Genomic DNA, 19,142 nt, shown 5'->3' with positions numbered 1-19,142 from the left:
TATTGGATCAAAATGAGTTTGGTTCTAAGACTTTTGTAAGTTGTACTTTTAAAGAGAGCCAGTGGCAAAGTTCCAAAACGACTCACTGGAGAGAAGAATTGCTTTAATTGCATAAATACATTAGGGAGGGTATGAACAGCCCCCATGCATTCCACTATATGGCGTCTTATTTCACACTTTTTAAGGTTTACACAACAGTTAGGCAGTACCTGAATCACTTCCCATGGTGCCTGAATCACTGCCCATGTTGCTGTTATGTCCAAGGCTTTCATCTAAGCAGCTGACACTTCCTTCTGCCAAACTTGTGTCTGATTCTGCAAAGGAAAACATTTTAAAATATTTTTAAAATATTTCTGAGAATAAACGTATTTTAACTGCACACCTCTACAGCACACAGTACCTACAGTTCAATGAAAGTGGGGAAGGCACACCCAGACAATTATGAATAAAAGGTAAGAGTTTCTGGCAGGCTACATTAGGAAAAATCCACTATGGATGAGCAGCTGCTGGGTAGTGACTCAAATACATATTACCTACTTAAAGTGCTGTGATCCAATGTAAGAACTGAAGCAAATTCTTAAGGGCTTACGACTTTGGTCATTGCTCACCATGTAGATTTTGCCCCCCAAAAAGAATATCCAAGCTTGATACTAGGTTTCAAATGAAAATACTATATAAAAAGCATTGAAACTATTTTCATGTGTACAATGGCAGAGAACTAGTAAAATATATAAAATTAATAAAATGCATGGATCTACTGATCAGTTATGAAAATATTTCAGAGATAAAGATGGATTTACAAAATCACAATTTAAAATCTAAAACAAATTCGTTCAAAAAAAATCCCTGAAACCTGGTTTTCCAGTGGTACCATGAGCTTATGTGTGGCTGGAAATAAATGTTTTCTTAACTATAATTAAGTTAAGCCTCTATCAAAGAGTTATGGTCAAACATGAACAGCAAGTGCACACCCTCCACTTAATCCGATTTTCTGGTTTCAGTAGTATCAATTCTTTTGAAAACCTTAATTTCTTCAAGGGAAGAATTTCTTCAGTACAGTTCAATTCTCAAAACTTATGCAATATCATTCTTAAGGATCAAAATTACCACCAACCTGGTAAAAATCAGTGCAGTGGTTACTAATGTAGACTTTGGAATCAGAAGGACTTGTGAAATTTGCTATTGATATTGCTTTGATCCTAAGTTTTTATTATTTAAAATGGGTCTAATACCATTTACCTCATAGGATTTGATAACCATTAAGTAGTATTGGGTACAACAAGTTTTTGGCACAGTAAATTGTTGTTAGTTGGTGATTAGAAAACGAAAAAAAAAATATATCAAGTGGTGGTCTATTACTGGCAGGCATTCATTTAATAGTGTTCTTATATTTAATAATATTTCAAAACATTTATACATCTTAGGTAATTGTCATCTCCTTTTACACCTCCCTCAATGCACTAAGAAGTTACAGTAAGGTAGCCTTTAGCTGTGTAAAACCACTCTCATCTATCATATATTTAAAGCTGGAAAAGAAATTGATGATAAACAGACACGTAGCATGTTATCAAAAGAACTTCTCCAAAAGAGATGATACTAAAAACTTTAAGTACACTCTTTCTTTTGAACTAGTTCATTTTTTCAAGTCAGATGAGGTGTATCTTCTACACTGCAAAATTACTCATTTTAGTTGTATGGTTTGACGAATTTGATAAATGTATAGAGTTCTGTAAGATATTTCCATTACCACCCAAAATTTACGTCAAGCCTCTATAGAGTCAATGTCCTCCACTGTCCCCTGGTTACCACTGATCTGATTTCTGTCCCTACAGTTTTGCCCTTTTCAGAATGTCATATAAATGGATTCATGCAATATGTAACCTTTATGTCTTGCTTCTTTAATTTAGCATAAGATGTGTGAGTTTTGTCTATATTGTTGTATCTGTAATTTCTTCCTGTTTATTTCAAGCCAGTATTCCATTTGGTGTTTGTTAGTGACATCTAAGACATCACCCCTCCAATTCAGTTAAGTCTATTTATCTTGGGAGATGTAATGGAATTTCAGCCAATACCAATCAAATATGTAAGACATCTTTCTTAAAAGTTAAAAGAAAGCTGATAAGAAAGTTGTAGAAAAATTCTCAATGGACATCCATACTGTTTAAGTATATTAGCACAACATAAATATACTAATGTGAAAATACTGTGCTTATCAGTTGTCATAGATTAGCTCTAAAACTCAGATTTGAGGAATCCCTTATGATCACACGGGAAAACCTGTATATCTCACTGAGAGATTTTAAATATGGCACTTTGCAATTCCCAGAGGTATGTCTTGTTAGAAGCTCAGAGGCGAGTGTGGGATAGAACTGTCAAGTCGAAGAGCATTTGGGGCAGATGTACTGATGAAAAGAGAATATGATTTGTAAGGAAAAGGCAAGGTGTAAAATGAGATGGGGAAAATGTCATTGCAAGGATAATTCTAGATCTAGAAATATAGGCCAAGATTTTGACACAAAAAAAGTGAATTTTGATGTGCTTTACATTTGTTGTTTTAAATGTAGGTAGGACTGAGAACTTAAGAGAATAACAAAATTACTGGAAAATACTAACAAATATAATCTAAATTCTAACATTGTTTTCCAGTAGGCATAATAGAAATGAAAATTGTATTTGATCTTCATTTCCTAAACATTTAGCAGTTAAATCACAACCTTAAACCTGCCCTTCGTATATGTAGAGTCAAGCTTCATTTTAGCATGCGTAAATTTGGGAGGAGTTTTTATGTATTGTGCACAAACAATTTATAGAGAAAGTTGCTACTAAAACTAAGATATTATTAATTAAGTTCATTATCTGAATAATTTTGATCTCACAATCAGATCTGCAATGTGTCAGGAAGACACTGAGCTCATAGCTTTCACAGATGTAAATCATGACTTAAGTTCTCAACATTACTTGTGGTAGATATCCATTAATCTGTTCACTTTTGTAAATGAGAAACCAAGACTCAGAGAAGTTAATTTATCCAGATCACACAATTATGGGGCAGAGTCCCCATTTTCTAAATTCAAGTCTAGTGTTCCAGGGGCTGAAGATTGTGTGGAGCTTTGTAAACAAGTAAGCAATCCCACATCCACAATGTTAAGAGAAATCAAAATTACTTTTTTTTTTTTTAAAAAAAAGGCAATAGACATTTTCATTGGAATTTCAAGTTTTGAACCAAACTTAAAATAGAGCTTATCTTTCTAAGAAAAAACAAAAGAAGTTAGAAAAATGATTGTACTTTACTAGTACTTCTAATTCATTGAACTCCCATTAACTTTTTTCATTTAAGCAACCACACTCATTTTGCACATAAAGGAACACTTCCATCCTGTTGCACAAAATCAATTGTAATAATTCTGTTAGAGATTATTAAAAATGAAAGAGTTCCATTTCTTTGTCATTTTAAGGATATATAAATCTTCAGCTTCTCCACACAAAAATAATTTAGTTTCCTAGGCAGCAAATTTTTATGCATATATATATATATATATATATATATATATATATATTGCTTTCTTAGAAACAGAAGTACTAAAGGAAAGAAATTTAATAATAAAAGAAAATACTTCTCTTTAACAGTGAAAAGATCATACCCAGGAGTTTTCCTCCTGCATTCACTTAAAAAATCATCTGTCTCTCTTTCTATCTCTCTCTCTCTTACAAACACACACACACACACACACACACACACACACACACACAATGAGATCAAAAAAAGTGCTCAAAGAAAGATGCAACCAACATATTGTGTTTATGTACCAAAAATTTCTATAAGTGACTTATTTTAGAATCATTTTGTGTTGTTCTTTGTACGTTTCAGAGCATGTCATTCTGAAGTTAAGTCCTAAGCACATGATTTTAAATTAGATCATATAAAATAAAGTTAATAAGAGGCAGGATGTTGTCATACACCGATCATGCGCTTTGGAGTCCAACGGATCGGTCTTCATATCTGAACATAACAGTTTTAAGAAATAGTTTTTACTTTCTTATTTATTGTAAAAATGATTTTATTCAAACAAGGAAAACAATTGCAGGAGAAATAAGGCTTAAATTCTTGTGAAGTTGCTGCTTAAAGGAGTACTGACCATTGGAGTTACATTGTGTAATAGGTTTAATTAACTTTTATATAGGTATCATTTCCTCTAGGGAAAATAGCAAAATTAACTATGAAATAGACTAGAAAACAGTAGTAATTTATATCAAACTCGACTGGAATGAAATAAAACCATGCCTGTTCGAGTAAGAGATAAGGTTTTCTGTAATAATTTTGTAAGCAACACAGAAAAGAACAGTTTTGCTCACAGTGACAGGAAATATCTAAGACCAGTCCATAAGTCATGGAAAACTACTGCCTCATTCTGGAATTCCATCTTGAATATTTTGCTAATATGGCAGGAATATTAGATTTAATCCAAGAAATTTTATATTTAACATACCCTAGACCTTAAATGCTTTAAAATATTTAAAAATCATTTAGAAACCAAAAATATTGAAGTTAAAATTTCAAACAACAACAACAACAAAAACCCCTCTTGAAAGCCTTTTCAGATTTATTTTAATGTAAAGTCTGCCCTCTGCTGGAATGTGCTATTATAACAAGTAGTAGACAGACAATATGTTTTTTATTCCAAGAGCTAAGGTTCACCAGGCAAAATACAAATTGTTTCTTACTTCTATTCCTTCCAGGTAGTGTTACTTCTACGTTTAGTCTAGATGCTTGTTTACTCTATACCCTCTATCTCTCCTTTCTTGTAGGTTCTCTTTCCTAAAAGGTGATTTTGCCTTCCAGAAAGAAATGATGTGAGGGGCAAGGGCCCCTGTGGACACTGAGGAAGAACACCAACTGCTTTCTTCTCCTGAGAATTGGTGCTTCCAACGCATTTGAGTTATCTCACTTCACTTTTCATGGTAATTCTGTGTTGAGTCTTGTTCTGACCTCATGATGTTCTCAGTGTCACATCTAGCCACCCCATCTTCCCTCCAGTTTCATCACCCTCTCAGCATGGAACATCAGACTGCCCCAAAAGCCTGCAACACACATTCACATATGGGCACTCACAAAGAGACTGCATGGATTTCTTAAATGTGTTTACTTTCATACTACTAATAATATATATTTCCTTTTTCTTTTGAAACAACTTAATCTTTCTTTTTTTTTTTTGAGAGGAAATAGATCACTTTTATTTTCAGCTCTATGTATATGGATCTACACACACACACACACACACACACACACATTTTGGTCTGTCAGATTTTTCTCTCTGTGCCAGGGAACATGTGTTCCCACAGAATGGAGAGAAGCCACCTCCACCCACCTTGCATATTCTCTCCTGGATCCAAGCTTCTAGGAAATGAGTTCCCCAAAGAGAAAAATCTCTCTTAGAGCCACAGTCGCACATGGTTATCCATGGAGCTCCTCTGCTCCTGTTTATAGAATTTCTACTGCTTAAATATTTCAACCAGAATTAAATTTGAATTGCATGTAATGATTTTGGCTTAAATACTAACATCTATGCCTGTTAGCCTTTGGACATGGGCTAATACAGAAAGATAGCTATTCAAATATAAAGTTGGAAGGACAGCCACACCCTCTAGAATGACTCCTTCATTCCCTGCCAATCAGTAAAGGAGGCAGAAAGTCTTAGAGTCAATCATGACTGATAATCTGAATAACACGGAAGTAAGACTGGACTAGAACAAGGTTTAGGGATGGCAAGATCAAAGAAAAGAAATTGGAAACCTCTTTAACTTTCAGGTGCTCATCCAGAAAAGATAGGAGTTTAGCAGACCTAAGCTGATGCCAAAGAAAGTACCAAGAGAGATATTTTTAAGGATGTCCAGGGAATGTTCAACAATTGGTTCCTTGCAAGAGAAAAACTCCACGATTTAATAGTGTTTGCCAATATCCACAGTGTGAATATTTCCACCATAGCCAGATTCAGGGTGTCAGTGTGATGCCCTGAGTAGAGTTGTCACTAAATCCATTCTTCTAATTAAGGACAATGGCAAATGCATTGTGCTGGCATTTCATAAATACCAAAACAACAAGTCATTAATTTTAACTATATTTTTTTACCTTAGGAAAAACAATTATAAAAATTACCTTGGGAGAGACCCATTCATTCATTGATCTTAGAGGGCTTGTCTCTTGCCACCCTCCTTCACAAATACCCCCCTCTCATTACACTGTTCTTCTGAACACTTTTGAGTTTTTTTTTAATACCTACACATTTACTCATGATGTTCATGCAAGCCAAAATGTGGCCTGACACATTTGTTCACAAATCCAGCATTGCACCATCACGGCTTGGATGAAATGTCTCATGTTCCTCCTCTGGTAAGCTCTCTTGGATTAGCCTTCCTTCTTTCACAAGTTGTCTTGGCTCTCTTCAACCTTTGACACACATGTCTTTACAGATTGATTACTCTTTCTCTTTGGGGGGGTCATGTGACTTGTTTTCTTGAACCAAAATTAACAGAAAGGCTCAAGGTTTGGTTCCCCAATAATACAATTTGATGAACTCACTTCTTTCTTTCTACTACTCTGGCTCTATCCTCATTCACATCCCCAAATACAGACAGCAAGGGTTAATAATCAAAGTAAAGTTAAAATTATCACTTTTGGTAAAACTCTACTTAAAAAATAAAAAGCAGGGACTGGACTTGTGGCTCAGTGGTAGAGTGCTCGCCTAGCACATGTAAGGTGCTGGGTTCGATCTTCAGCACCATAGAAAAATAAATAAATAAAATAAAGGTATTGTGTCCAACTACAACTAATTTTTTTTAAAATAAATAAAAACAACTTTGCAGCCATAAAGGTATGTCACAAAAATAAATCCAGTCTGAATCAACTGTATACGAGGGAGGTTTCTTTCTGATAAAATACCTATATCTTCATCCTCTAGATATGAACACTAACCCTTTTCAGAACTGTTATGAAATTATAAGTCATGTAACTGACCTGTGTAGCTCAAGATAGTTTTCAAATAAAATACAAGCCTATGTAATCTATTAACAAACATCAATACCAGCAGCAGTAATATCTCCCTTTCTTTTAGCTCAAAATATTACGTGCATTTGAATTGCTTCACTAGTACTGCTTTCTCAATAGTTAATGATAAGAAAATTTAGCAAGTAAGCAGAGCTATCTTAATTTGAACCAATCCTGAAACAGTATGTATAATTCTGAGACAATATTATTGTATACGACTATAGCAATTATCTTTTCCACTTTGGTCTCAAATGCTACGATATTTATTTCTAAGGATACTAAAAATTCTCTAGATTTCTACAGGTTAGTGCTATAGAATGTTATTCTGGTCCTCTAGTGCAAAGATAAAATTTGTGGCACTTTTACAGAAATTAGTATAGAACAAATCTAAGATTGGACTTCAGTCTATAAAAAGGCAAAACAAAACAACAACAACAACAAAAAGTGCTGTGACAGATTGGGCCAGGGAGAAGGAGGCTGCTTTATAAAGGTCAATTTTTAAACCCCTCCTACAGAACATGATCTATGCAAAATATATCCACAATATATTCCAAAGCATAATGTCACCGGATAAACCTAAGGAGTTGAACATATGGGGGAATATGAAAAAGAAGGTATTAAAGTCTGAAAACAAGCAGGTTGGTAAGCTCATTAGCTGGGGTGGAATTTTAAAATCTTCACGTGAAAGAATATATAAATCAAAATATACACATGCAATCCCAGTCATGCGCACTGTGTATTCACACACAGCACACTGCAGTTGTAATCTTCCACTTTGGAACAGTAAAATCCCTCTTTATAAGTGTCAACGCGCCCTCTTCTGGTCATCATGAGGTATTTGCATTTCTGATTCACAACAGGAGATGCAACAGAATAATAAAAGAAATTTCCGGGATTTTTTACTTCAATTCTATGTAACATAAATTTTACTTAGTTTTAAATATTACTTACTTTAGTTTTATTTTATACAAAAGCATTAATTTCAAAAATGATATAACAAAAGTGTCCAGGTAAAATAACTACTCGTAACAAAGCAACAATAGTGGTGAATTAAAAATAATTATATGACATTTTTGCTGAAAACTAGAATATAGAAATATGGAAAACATACAGTGATATGTTTTTCAGGGAAGTATGGCCTGAAGAGACATGAACATTTTATATAATTTTGTTATAAAATGGCTTTAGAAAGCAGAATGATCACTTTCAGCATTAAAATAGTATTAATGTGTAAGGAATGTTCAAATGTTGTTGAGGAATTATTGTATTAATTTGAAAAATGGTGAATTAAAAACTTTTTGGTGCATTTTAATTACTATCTACCTTTCTTATTGGGAAGCAGTTGATTGTCAATAGTGAATAAGGAGGAAGGAGGAAGAAATGCCAGTCCCTACTTAATGAAGACAGGATAAAAATCTCTCTCCTTAATCATTCCCCTGGAGAATTTTAATAGATTACCCTTTACATGAAGGTGGCATGATTAAAATTGGTTTCATAGTAAGTCACTGTTACTAATGGTTCTGGTTAGGTATGTTAAGGAGTAAAAGGGGCAGAAAACAACATATGAATAATCTTTGCATTAAAACTATAAATAATTAAAAAAATACTTGGGTGCACCAAGATTTTATGCACTGAAAAAAAAAATGGCATACAAACTGGTTCAGAAATAATAATTAGAAAAGTTTTACTTTAAAATCAGAAATAATTTCTCACATTTTTTTCTTTCTGCACATAAAAATATTCATAACTGCAGAATGTATGCAACTTAAGTAACAAGTTTCTTTCAATGCTACTTTGGTAACTATTTGAAATATTAACTGATTATATTGAAATTCAAAATAAAGATTATACATTATCAACATCAAGAAGATACATACAAAAATTATACAAATGCACATAAGAAACTGTGGAACACTTTCACATTTATTCTGATTGTTAATTCTAAGAATGCTTATGTAAGAAAAATCATTCTATATTAAATTTTGTAGCTAAAGTTCAACCGAAAGAATTCTTCTCTGTGCTAATAGTATTTTACAAGTTACTTATGCCAGGAATTCTTAGTTTTTAAGATCAAGAAAATGAACATATACTTGGAAAGATCCATGATATGTATCAGCAACAGTGTCTAAAGCAAAGGCCCAGGGCCAAGGCACCACATTTTTGTAATTACCCTTTGTTATTATTCTGGCAAGGGACAGAATGGGTTGGACTAACCTGCTCACCAATGCACATAGATGTCTGCATGTCAAAAGACCCTACAGACCAGAAGACTGTTGTGAATTGGATTGGGTCCTCAGCCCCTGTCCAGCTGACTGTACTTGTATATGCCCTTACACTTAGATACTTTAATGTTCTGTATTTTTCTTTCATAGGATATACTGTCATTGTAGCTATAAGGTGACTACTTTGGGCTGACACCCCCAGAGTGGGAAGATCCTTGGGGGCTGAAGCCATTTCTCTTATATTCCCCACTGTCTGTACAGTACTGAAGAAGGAGCCTGGCACACGAGAGGTGTTTAATTAATATTTTCTAAGTAAAAGAAGTGAAAGAAATAGAACAGGGAGGTTAAAGAAAAAGGAAGGGAAAGAAGATCTCGAGAGGAAAAAGAAATTAAAAGCCCCAAACCTTTCTATTCCCTAAAACCATTATGAAGATCCAGATTTTCTCACAAGGTACACTTAAAACGTGAAGAAGAAGAAGGAGAAGAAGAAAAAGAGGAATTTAAATTCTTGGCCTTTTTCTTTTTTCTTTTTGGACCACTTGAAACTCAGACTACATAAAGTGCAAACTGATAAGATGCACCTGGCAACTTTTTATGAAACTGCTAATCTGAAATGCAGGATCTTTGCCCAGCCTCAGTTCAGTCTTCCATTCTTTCTAGTGTGGACTTAGAAAGCTGCCAGTAACCCACAGAGATATCAGGTAGCTTATCAAGAATGTTTATTAAAAAATAAAGCTCTACTTTCAGATAGTGGATTTTGGCATTTCAAATAGAATCATGATCTCTAAAAGAAAGCACAGGTGCTTGCTTAAATGGAAAAACAAAAACCACTCTAGAATTCAAATTTAAGAGATTTGCCGTATTACACATGAAAACCTTCCTGCTTAGAGTATGGACCAGGACCAGAAGCAGCAGCATCACCTGAGAGCTTATGAGAAAGGTGAAATCTCAGAAACCACTGCATACTGACTGAATCATATCTGCATTCCCATTAGACTGTCCTCCAGGTGGTTCATTTGATCATTAGAATCTCAGAAGCATTGCATTAAAAAAAAACATAAACAGACTAAAAAGCAAGTAAACCATAAAAAAATTGCCATCATTTTTGACAAATATCATTACCCTATACACTTCAGTAGTTCAGATAAACCAGCAAGAATATAAATTTTGTTATGGTTTGGATGTGAGGTGTCTCCCAAAAGCTCACGTGTGAGACAATATAAGAAGGTTAAGAGGAGAAATGCTTGAGTTGGAGAGTCTTAACCTAATCGGTGAAATAATCCCTAATGGGAATAACTGAGTGGTAACTGGAGGCAGGTGGGGTGTGGCTGGAGGGAGTGGTTAATTAATTGGGGGTGTGACTATGGGGTATATACTTTGTATCTGCAGAGTGGAGACACTCTCTACACTTCTGATCACCATGTGAGCTGCTTCCCTCTGCCAGGCTCTTCTGCCTTGACGACCTGCCTCACCTGGAGCCCCAAGGAATGGAACCAGCCTTCTATGGACTTTTCCTCTTTTACAATTATTCTGGTCAGGTCTTTTAGTCACAGTGGCGAAAAAGCTCACTAAAACAAATTTAGAATATAAATACCCTAACAGAAAAATGAATGTGTAATAAACAAAGAATAAACTTGCAAAAATGTTTTTCAGTAGAAATCAGAAAATTAAAATAACAAAAAATCATATTTAATAGCAACCAAATTGGTAAAGATTAAAAATCTTATCACCTACTCCCATAGAAGAGAATCAGGAAAATAATGACACTCTCCTACAATGTGGGAAAACAAGTAAATTGGCATGAGTTCCCACAGTGAATTTGACATTAAGTATCAAATGTGTTAAAATTGTATAAATTATTTGACCCAGAAATTCTAATTATATGTTTTTAAGTAAACTGTGGCATAAGTAAGAGGGCCAGCATGTCATTATTCATGACAGAGTAACTTATTAAGCTAAATATTCAATAATTGGTTAATTAATTATGTTTCCTCCAAATGGTGGGACTATTATTCAATCATTAAAAACCATGATTTAGAAGAATATCTCATGAACACAGGAGAAATGCCATTTTATGTATACACATCCAGGAATGTAAAAGGACTGGAAGAACACATACCCAAATGTTATATATAATACTTATATCATGTGAGAATATGGAAGACTTCTCTGTGTGTTTCTATGTATTCCAAATTTTCTACACTGCATCTGTATTATTTTTGTGGGTACAAATAATGAAATTTACAGTGGTGTACTGGAGTCAGTTTATACTAACTCACAAGAGCCAACTGTTAAGTTTTCAGGAATTTTGTGAGTCAGTTACTAAGCACAGCTATTAAAAAATAAATTATGTACATTTTCAATTAGATAAATTCTATTTAGAGAGGTAGTAAATATTTAAAACTCATCACCTCCCAATTGTTTTACTACCTCACTATTATCTATGACCTTGATGCTGCTCATTCCTATTCTACCTGTGCAGTGATTCTTTGTGGTTCTTCATCTTTGTGATTAAAAGTGTTAGAATGAGCCCCTATTTTCCTGTCTTTAATAGGTCATGATGTCATTGGTGTACCAATTAATTTTTCTGGAAGTAATAATTAATGGATATAAATTCTCTACATGTTCAGTACCTGAAACCATAGAAGAATCTGCAAAAGATGATTCTGATGTATTATTCTCCATGTCCTGGCCTTCTTTCCATAGGCTTGGCTGATCTGTGGCTGAAAGAAGTGACTCATTGACTTCAGAACCATCTTCATGGCATGACTTCCCAATTTCTGTGAATTAAAGAATAGAATAAAAATAGTGCAGCACAGGTTTTCACACAGTACATACAATCCATCATTATTTTGAAAAACAAAAACAAAAAAAAATGGGGTTCCAAATAGAGGTTACCTGAATACCCTTAGATATTTTAGAATTTGGAGCACAATATAAATTGAATAATAATGCAAATTTTTATACAATGTAAATAGCTGTTATTGTTACTTTGAAACTATAATTAACTGAAAACAAATTAACTGAATGCCACCTCCCAACTTTCTATCCAAATATGTTATGTTGAAAGCATTTAGAAACCAAGAAACAGCACATGCTTATGATGCCGTAGTTATCACATCAAAATGGCTGTGGACTTCATACAAAGTAAAATCAGAAACAAGTATGTTCATACTTACAACAGTTTAATACTATGTTCATTTAAAATATTTTTGTGAAAGAGGAATCATTTTAATTTAATTTCCTGTAAAAAATACTTTAATAATAAAAGTGCTCACAAATCCCAGAGCCCAAATTTTCCCTATGTTTAGTCGGTCATCATACCATTAGTGCACCAACTGATTTTTCTATAAGTATTAATTAGTGGATATAAAGTATCTCAATGTTTCAAGTACCTGAAACCATAGAAGAATCTGCAAAAGATGACTCTGATGTAATATCCTCCATGTTCTGGCCCTCTTTGTCTAGGCTTGGCTGATCTGTGGCTGAAAGATGCAACTCATTTACTTCAGAACCATCTTCGTGGGGTGAATTCTCAATCTCTGTGAAAGTATTACATGTAAATGACAGTGCAGCACAGGTTTTCATACAGTACATATAACCCACTGCTATTTTAAAAATAGAGGTTCCCTGAATACTCTTAAATATTTTAAAGTTCTGAGCAAAATAGAAATTGAATTGCAATGCAAATTTTTATACAATGTAAATAGCTGTTATTTTGAAAATGAAATGTGGGCCCCTAATATATTTACAGTAACATACTTTAAATCTTTGACATTTTTAAAGACATAAAGCATGTTTTTATTATGACATAATATTTTACTTTTAATATGAACACTGTAGTTTTTTGTAATGACTGAATTTTATCTAAAAAGACAATTTAATAAGTGTGTGCTAATCATAAATAAAGTGAGATTATTTGCTGTCTGACAATGACCTTCAATGACTCAGTGGTTCTAAGCTACATTTAAGGCTGAATTAATGAAAATGCAAATTTTATAGTTTTTCTTTAGCTTGTGCTCTCACCATTTTGTTCCCTCACTGTATGTTCTGCGTGAGTTGTACATCTGCTTTAATGTCAGACTAAATTCATGTATTCTGAATTCCTGGAGATTTTTTTTAATTCAATGAAATATTCTGTATTCCTCCTTTCTCTTTTCTTTTCCATTCCTCTATTCCTATTTTTCAGCCTTGTTTTATTAAGGGCCTTTATAGGACACAAAGAAAGACAAAGAAGCTCAATCTGTCACAGAAGTCCAATGCCATGAAGAAAATTTATTAAGGTCTTAATACACATTGACCCACCTTAAAGGATAAAGGAAGCTGCATAGAGATTTTCTTGAAGAAGGGGTTGTGACTTCGGACAAGTGGCCAACTTGACATTCTGCTCATATTTACATCTAGCTGTTGAACATGTTTGGGGCTTATAGCTAAAATAGTCAATTTATTCTGTGCTTAATATATATTAGATAATTACATATATTAAATAAATTAACCCTTTAAATAAACCTAGATGTTAAATAATATTCCCACTTTATAGAGGAGTAAAGTGAGGATCAGGGAGGTGAAGAGTGTAACTAAAGATCGCACATTCAGGAAAGAAACCAGGAGGCATTAAATGTTAAGAATACAGAGCTTGGGCTTCTGCATCAGCCTGCTTGGGCTGTTACAACATGCCATCAACAGGTAATTGCAACAACCGAGATTTCATCTCTCACTTCTAGACTTGGGCCAAACATGACCCTAGTGCCAACATGGCTGACGTCTACTGCCAGCCCTCTTCTTAGAGTACACCCACCCACCACCTTCTCAGTGTCCTCACTTGGGAAGAGAGAGATACACTTTTCTTTCTCCTTCTTCTTCGAAGGCCACAATCACATCGGATTAGGGCCTCTCCTTCATGACCTCCTAAAGACATCATCTCCAGATACAGTCATAATAGGGGTTAGGGCTCTAACCTATGGATTGACGAGATATAATTTCTCCCACAGCATTTCATTACTCCCTACCCCACTCATATTCTTGTTGTTGCATGGAAAATACATTCATTTCATCTCAAGAACCCCCAATGTCTCAACTCATTCTGGAATCAAATGTAAAGTCAAAAGTCCACATGTTATCTAATTCAGATTTGGATAAGGTGCTAGGTGTGATTCATTGAGAGGCAAATTCTCTTCCAGCTATGAGTCTATGAAACCAGACAAATTAGGGGATTTTTGAAATACAATGGTGGAATGAACAGAAGATCAACATTCCATCCCCAAAAGGAAGAAACAGAAAAGAAGGAAAAGGTGATTTGAGCTAAACAAAGTCCAGAATCTAGCAAGGTAAATTCCTTCAGATCTTACAGCTCAAGAACTCTCTTTGGAGAACAATATTGAATAGAAGTGGTGATAGAGGGCATCCCTGTCTTGTTCCAGATTTTAGGGGGAATGCCTTCAATTTTTCTCCATTGAGAATGATGCTAGCCTGAGGCTTAGCATAGATAGTTTTTACAATGTCGAGGTAAGTTCCTGTTATCCCTATTTTTTCTAATGTTTTGAACATAAAGGGATGCTGTACTTTGTCGAATGCTTTTTCTGCGTCTATTGAGATGATCATATGGTTCTTATTTTTAAGTCTATTGATGTGGTGAATAACATTTATTGATTTCCTTATATTGAACCATCCTTGCATCCCAGGGATGAATCCTACTTGATCATGGTGCACAATTTTTTTGATGTGCCTTTGTATCCGATGGGTAGAGAGAGAAGATGGGAGGGGAGGGAGGGGGGATGGTAGAGGATAGGAAAGGTAGCAGAATGCAACAGTCACTAGTATGGCAATATGTAAAAACGTGGGTGTGTAACTGATGTGATTCTGCAATCTGTATTTGGGGTAAAATTGGGAGTTCATAACCAACTTGAATCTAATGTATGAAATATGATATGTCAAGAGCTTTATAATGTTTTTAACAACCAATAAAAAAAAATTAAAAAAAAAAAAAAAAAAAAAAAGAACTCTCTTTGGTTTGACATTCTGCTTTTGGCCCACTGGGATGGCAGGGCAACCTTGCTTCTTTTGCTCTTTCAGATAGCCGTGAGCTTTCTGGTCTCTGTGAGGGGAGTACCACTTCTGAGGCACCTCCCCCAAATCAGAGAGGTAGCACTAATTGAAACTAAGGAGGAAACAGCTTTGCTTCCTTGACATGTTTGGGAGTGGCAGTCCCATGGTCTCTAAATGGCTTTGGGGTCATTCTTGCCTTTCCTTAAAGCACAGGTTCATAGTCCAATAGGTTTATGGTCTAACTCAGCAGAATCCAAGAAATCTGACAGTCTTTCTTCACCCCCAGCCTGCCTTTTCTTTCCCCTTTATTTCAAATTGACAGAGTCTGTGTCCTGCTGAAATGGCTGATTAAGTGCAAGTCACATCCACAATCTATTTACCAAGAGTTTGTTCAGTTGTACCTTCATGTTCTTTTCACAACACACTTTGCCATATGTTTTTGTAAGAGGCTAAGAATTTCCCAGATCTTCAAGTTCTGGTCCCTTCTTGGTTACTAATTCCTTCTGTTACCAGCAGGAGTTGGATATGTGTTCCACTGGATGGAAGAATGAACACGGCAAACGTGGCCAAGTTAAACATGGAGCAAGACTTTTATTAAAAAGGAAAATGAGAGAAAGATTCAGGGCTCCTGGTGCAGTGTGCCTGGGAGGGGCAAGAGTGCCATTTACATCTTACCATGCTCCTTCTTTTACAGGAATGTAATTAGATGATAAGCTCCTCCTGATTAGTTTTCGATATTCCAATTGTCCCACAGTGGACGTGGGTCAGATTATAGATTATGCAGGAACTTTTGGCAAGAGGGAAACATCTGCCTTTTCTGAGAAATAGGAACTGTCTTATAACACATTCGGGCATGTTAAAAAGGCTCTCTTCATACTTGGCGTCTTGTCGACATTTACTGTCCTTTCTCTACTCTCCACTGCCTATCCTCTGCTATCTCATTTCTTTAACTCATCTTTTTTTTTTTTTTATCATTTTACTACAAACAGTCAGGAGAAACAGAACCACTCCTTCCACATCTTGCTTAAAAATCTCATCAGCTAAATATCCAATTTCATTGCCCACAAGGTCCACCTTCTACAAAATACTAGAACACTCTTCCACCAAGTTCTTTGCCATTTTATAACAAGGATCACCTTTCTTCCAGTCTCTAATTTTCTACATTTTCTCCTAAGACCCCATCAGAATCACCCTTAAACCTATATTTCTGGCATTCACCTCAAAATTCTTTCACTTTCTATACATTACCTGGTTCCAGAGTCACTTCAATGTGTTTTTTGTTTAGTAGCATCCAACTTTTGGGGTATCCAAATTTGTATTAGTTATTTGAGATCACCAGACCAAAATAGAGTAGAGGATTGGTTTAGACATCAGAAATTTTCTCACAATTTTGGAGACTGGAAGTCTAAGATCCTAATGCCAGTAGAGTCAGTGCTTACAAAGTTTTTCTTTCTTGAGTTACAGATGGTGGTTTTCTCACTGTGTCATCCCACAATGGAGAGAGAGTGATCTCTTTCCCTCTTCCTCTTCTTATAAGGCTACAGCCTTATTAGATCAGGGCCTCACCCTTATGACCTCATTTAACCTTAACAAGTTCTTAATACCCAATCTCCAGATACACCAGATACAGTTACATTGAGAGCTATAAGCTTTCTTCGGGATGGGGGAGGGGGCAACTCAATTCATAGTAGCTCTTCACCACAAGAAAAATATCACAACTTTGTCCTAATTATCAAAGCTTGCTAGAAAAATGTTCAGAGTTCAGCAAATAATATTGAAATCCCTGAATCTCCCGACTAGATGTTTTGAGGCAATGAAAATATTGTTGGTCAGAGTGACTCTGAATGTATGTAGAAGTGAGCCCCAGATGGGGTGGGCGTTTTCCATCTAGCCTTCAAAGGAAGCCTAGAACCATTTCTACTCTGCCACTTTTCTCATTTCTGAGTCAACATCCATCCTTACGCACTTTGGTTGAAAGGAGGGAAAGCCTCAACTGTGAGAGAACACTGCTACGGGGCCAGGGAGAGAAGAGAGACTGATGAATAATTGAAGACACTTATTTCTTTTCATGAGCCTTTCCCACTTTCATATAATGATTGGTTGGTCTGGGAAAATCAGGACAAACTAGTCCCAATGCCATTGTTAAAGACAACCAGAGACCTAATCACAATACAAATTTATGGCATATTATAAGAAAAGTAAAAACGGAGGCATGTGAATACAATGCATATGTAATAAGATGTGCTAGAATACTGGCATTACATAGGATTTTCTAAATATACTCTACTAGATGACTATTGTTTAAAAAATTATAATTTGAAATATTACAATGAACTTCCAACTAGGCACCTGGTAAAGTGGAACTGAAAACTTATCTTGGCAAGAACTATTGCCAGACACACATTTATGTCAGAAAGATCTGGAAGATACTTTAAAGCAGAACTTATAGACCATTTGCTAAAGAATTATACCACTGAACCCGAGCATACAATGAACAGGTACCCTCTAACAGGGGAAGGGTTCACCAGAGACTTTCTGATCTGAAAAACTTCCCTTTCTAACATTTTTTGATATACTGAGGCCAAATTTTCTTGGGAAACAAAAAATAAACTGGACTGTAGCCATTTTCCACTGAAAGTCAAGTCCTGGAATGATTTATCATGGATGGTCCCATGAGGTCTTAAGTAGGTACTCATCATGAGATGGGGTGGTCTAGGGAGTAGCCCAGGTTTATTCTTGAGGTATATAAGAGGGAATTGGCCCATCATTGTGTGTGTGTGTGTGTGTGTGTGTGTGTATGGTTTTGGCTAGAAGTCCCTTCACTTAGCAAATAGGCCTTAGAATTATAGTGTGAAAAAATTCCTGGAAAATAATAAATACCTAAAAGAAAATGTGATCTTGATATTATAAGTAAGTGGCATCATTGAGGCCCCACCAGAGAATCAAAGCAAGATAAAGATGCTTCTTATTCTGAAGGACTTTTAATATATAGTCATAATTTTGTGGTCTAAACAGAAATCATGGAACTTGCTGGTGAATGCATCATGGAATTGCTTATCTAATTGATCATTCTTGAATAATCCCCCAAATTTTTAAATAATTTCAGAGAAAGAACAGTTTCAAGGCCTTTTGAACTTTAAGTTCGTCTTAAAGATGTGATGCTGTACTAATGCCACTTCATAATTCTTTAGAGCTTGTAAACACCCCATGGTAAAGAAAGTTGACTCTGTCTATTGCTCCATTTTTATCCCATTGTCTGTCTCACTCTGAGTGTATGTGTATGTGTGTCTGTCTGTCTGTCTGTTTCTCTCTCTACACATATATATAGATACTGGTACAGATACATACTTCATAGAAGTAATGACAGTAGAACCCCTGGAAGTTGCTGACAAACAGACCATGGGACTTTTGAAAGTCTGATTTTTGAAAGCTGGTTTGACCACTTTTATTTATTTATTTTTGGCACCAGGGATTGAACTCAAGGATGCTTCACCACTGAGGTACAGCCCCGGCCCTTTTTATGTTTTATTTTGAGACAGCACCTTGCTAAGTTGCTTAGGTCCTCACTAAGTTGCTGCTGAGTTGCTGAGACTGGTTTGAACTTGTGATCCTCCTGCCTTAGCCTCCCAAGCTGTTTGAATTACAGGTGTGCACCACCATACCCGTCCTAGATTGACCACTTTTAAAGAGTGAAACGAATAGTTTTATATAGTTATATATTTTAAATTGCCAGGCAAAAATAAAGCTATTTCATAAAATAATATAAAACATAACATGCTGTTTCTTTAATAATTTAGCAATTTTACTTTATCACTCATATTTATCTGTTTTTG

General features: G+C 35.2%; 1 protein-coding gene across 2 annotated transcripts in view; it reads right to left on the bottom strand.

Annotated features, from left to right (window-relative positions):
- Ifih1 (interferon induced with helicase C domain 1) overlaps positions 1-19,142 on the bottom strand; it is a 55,899-nt gene that overhangs the window by 27,489 nt on the left and 9,268 nt on the right. Inside the window, exons 3-5 of one of the 2 annotated variants that reach the window (XM_027937936.2) lie at positions 12,660-12,806; positions 11,898-12,044; positions 210-314 (exon numbers count right to left, since the gene is read on the bottom strand). In XM_027937936.2, coding sequence (XP_027793737.1) covers positions 210-314; positions 11,898-12,044; positions 12,660-12,806 — 399 coding nt within the window. The remainder of the gene's footprint in view (positions 1-209; positions 315-11,897; positions 12,045-12,659; positions 12,807-19,142) is intronic. The other variant, XM_027937937.3, reaches the window with a different exon arrangement.

Source organism: Marmota flaviventris, chromosome 11, assembly GCF_047511675.1.
Source record: "Marmota flaviventris isolate mMarFla1 chromosome 11, mMarFla1.hap1, whole genome shotgun sequence".
Lineage (NCBI taxonomy): Eukaryota > Metazoa > Chordata > Mammalia > Rodentia > Sciuridae > Marmota > Marmota flaviventris.
This window is presented reverse-complemented; position numbering and strand designations above follow the sequence as displayed.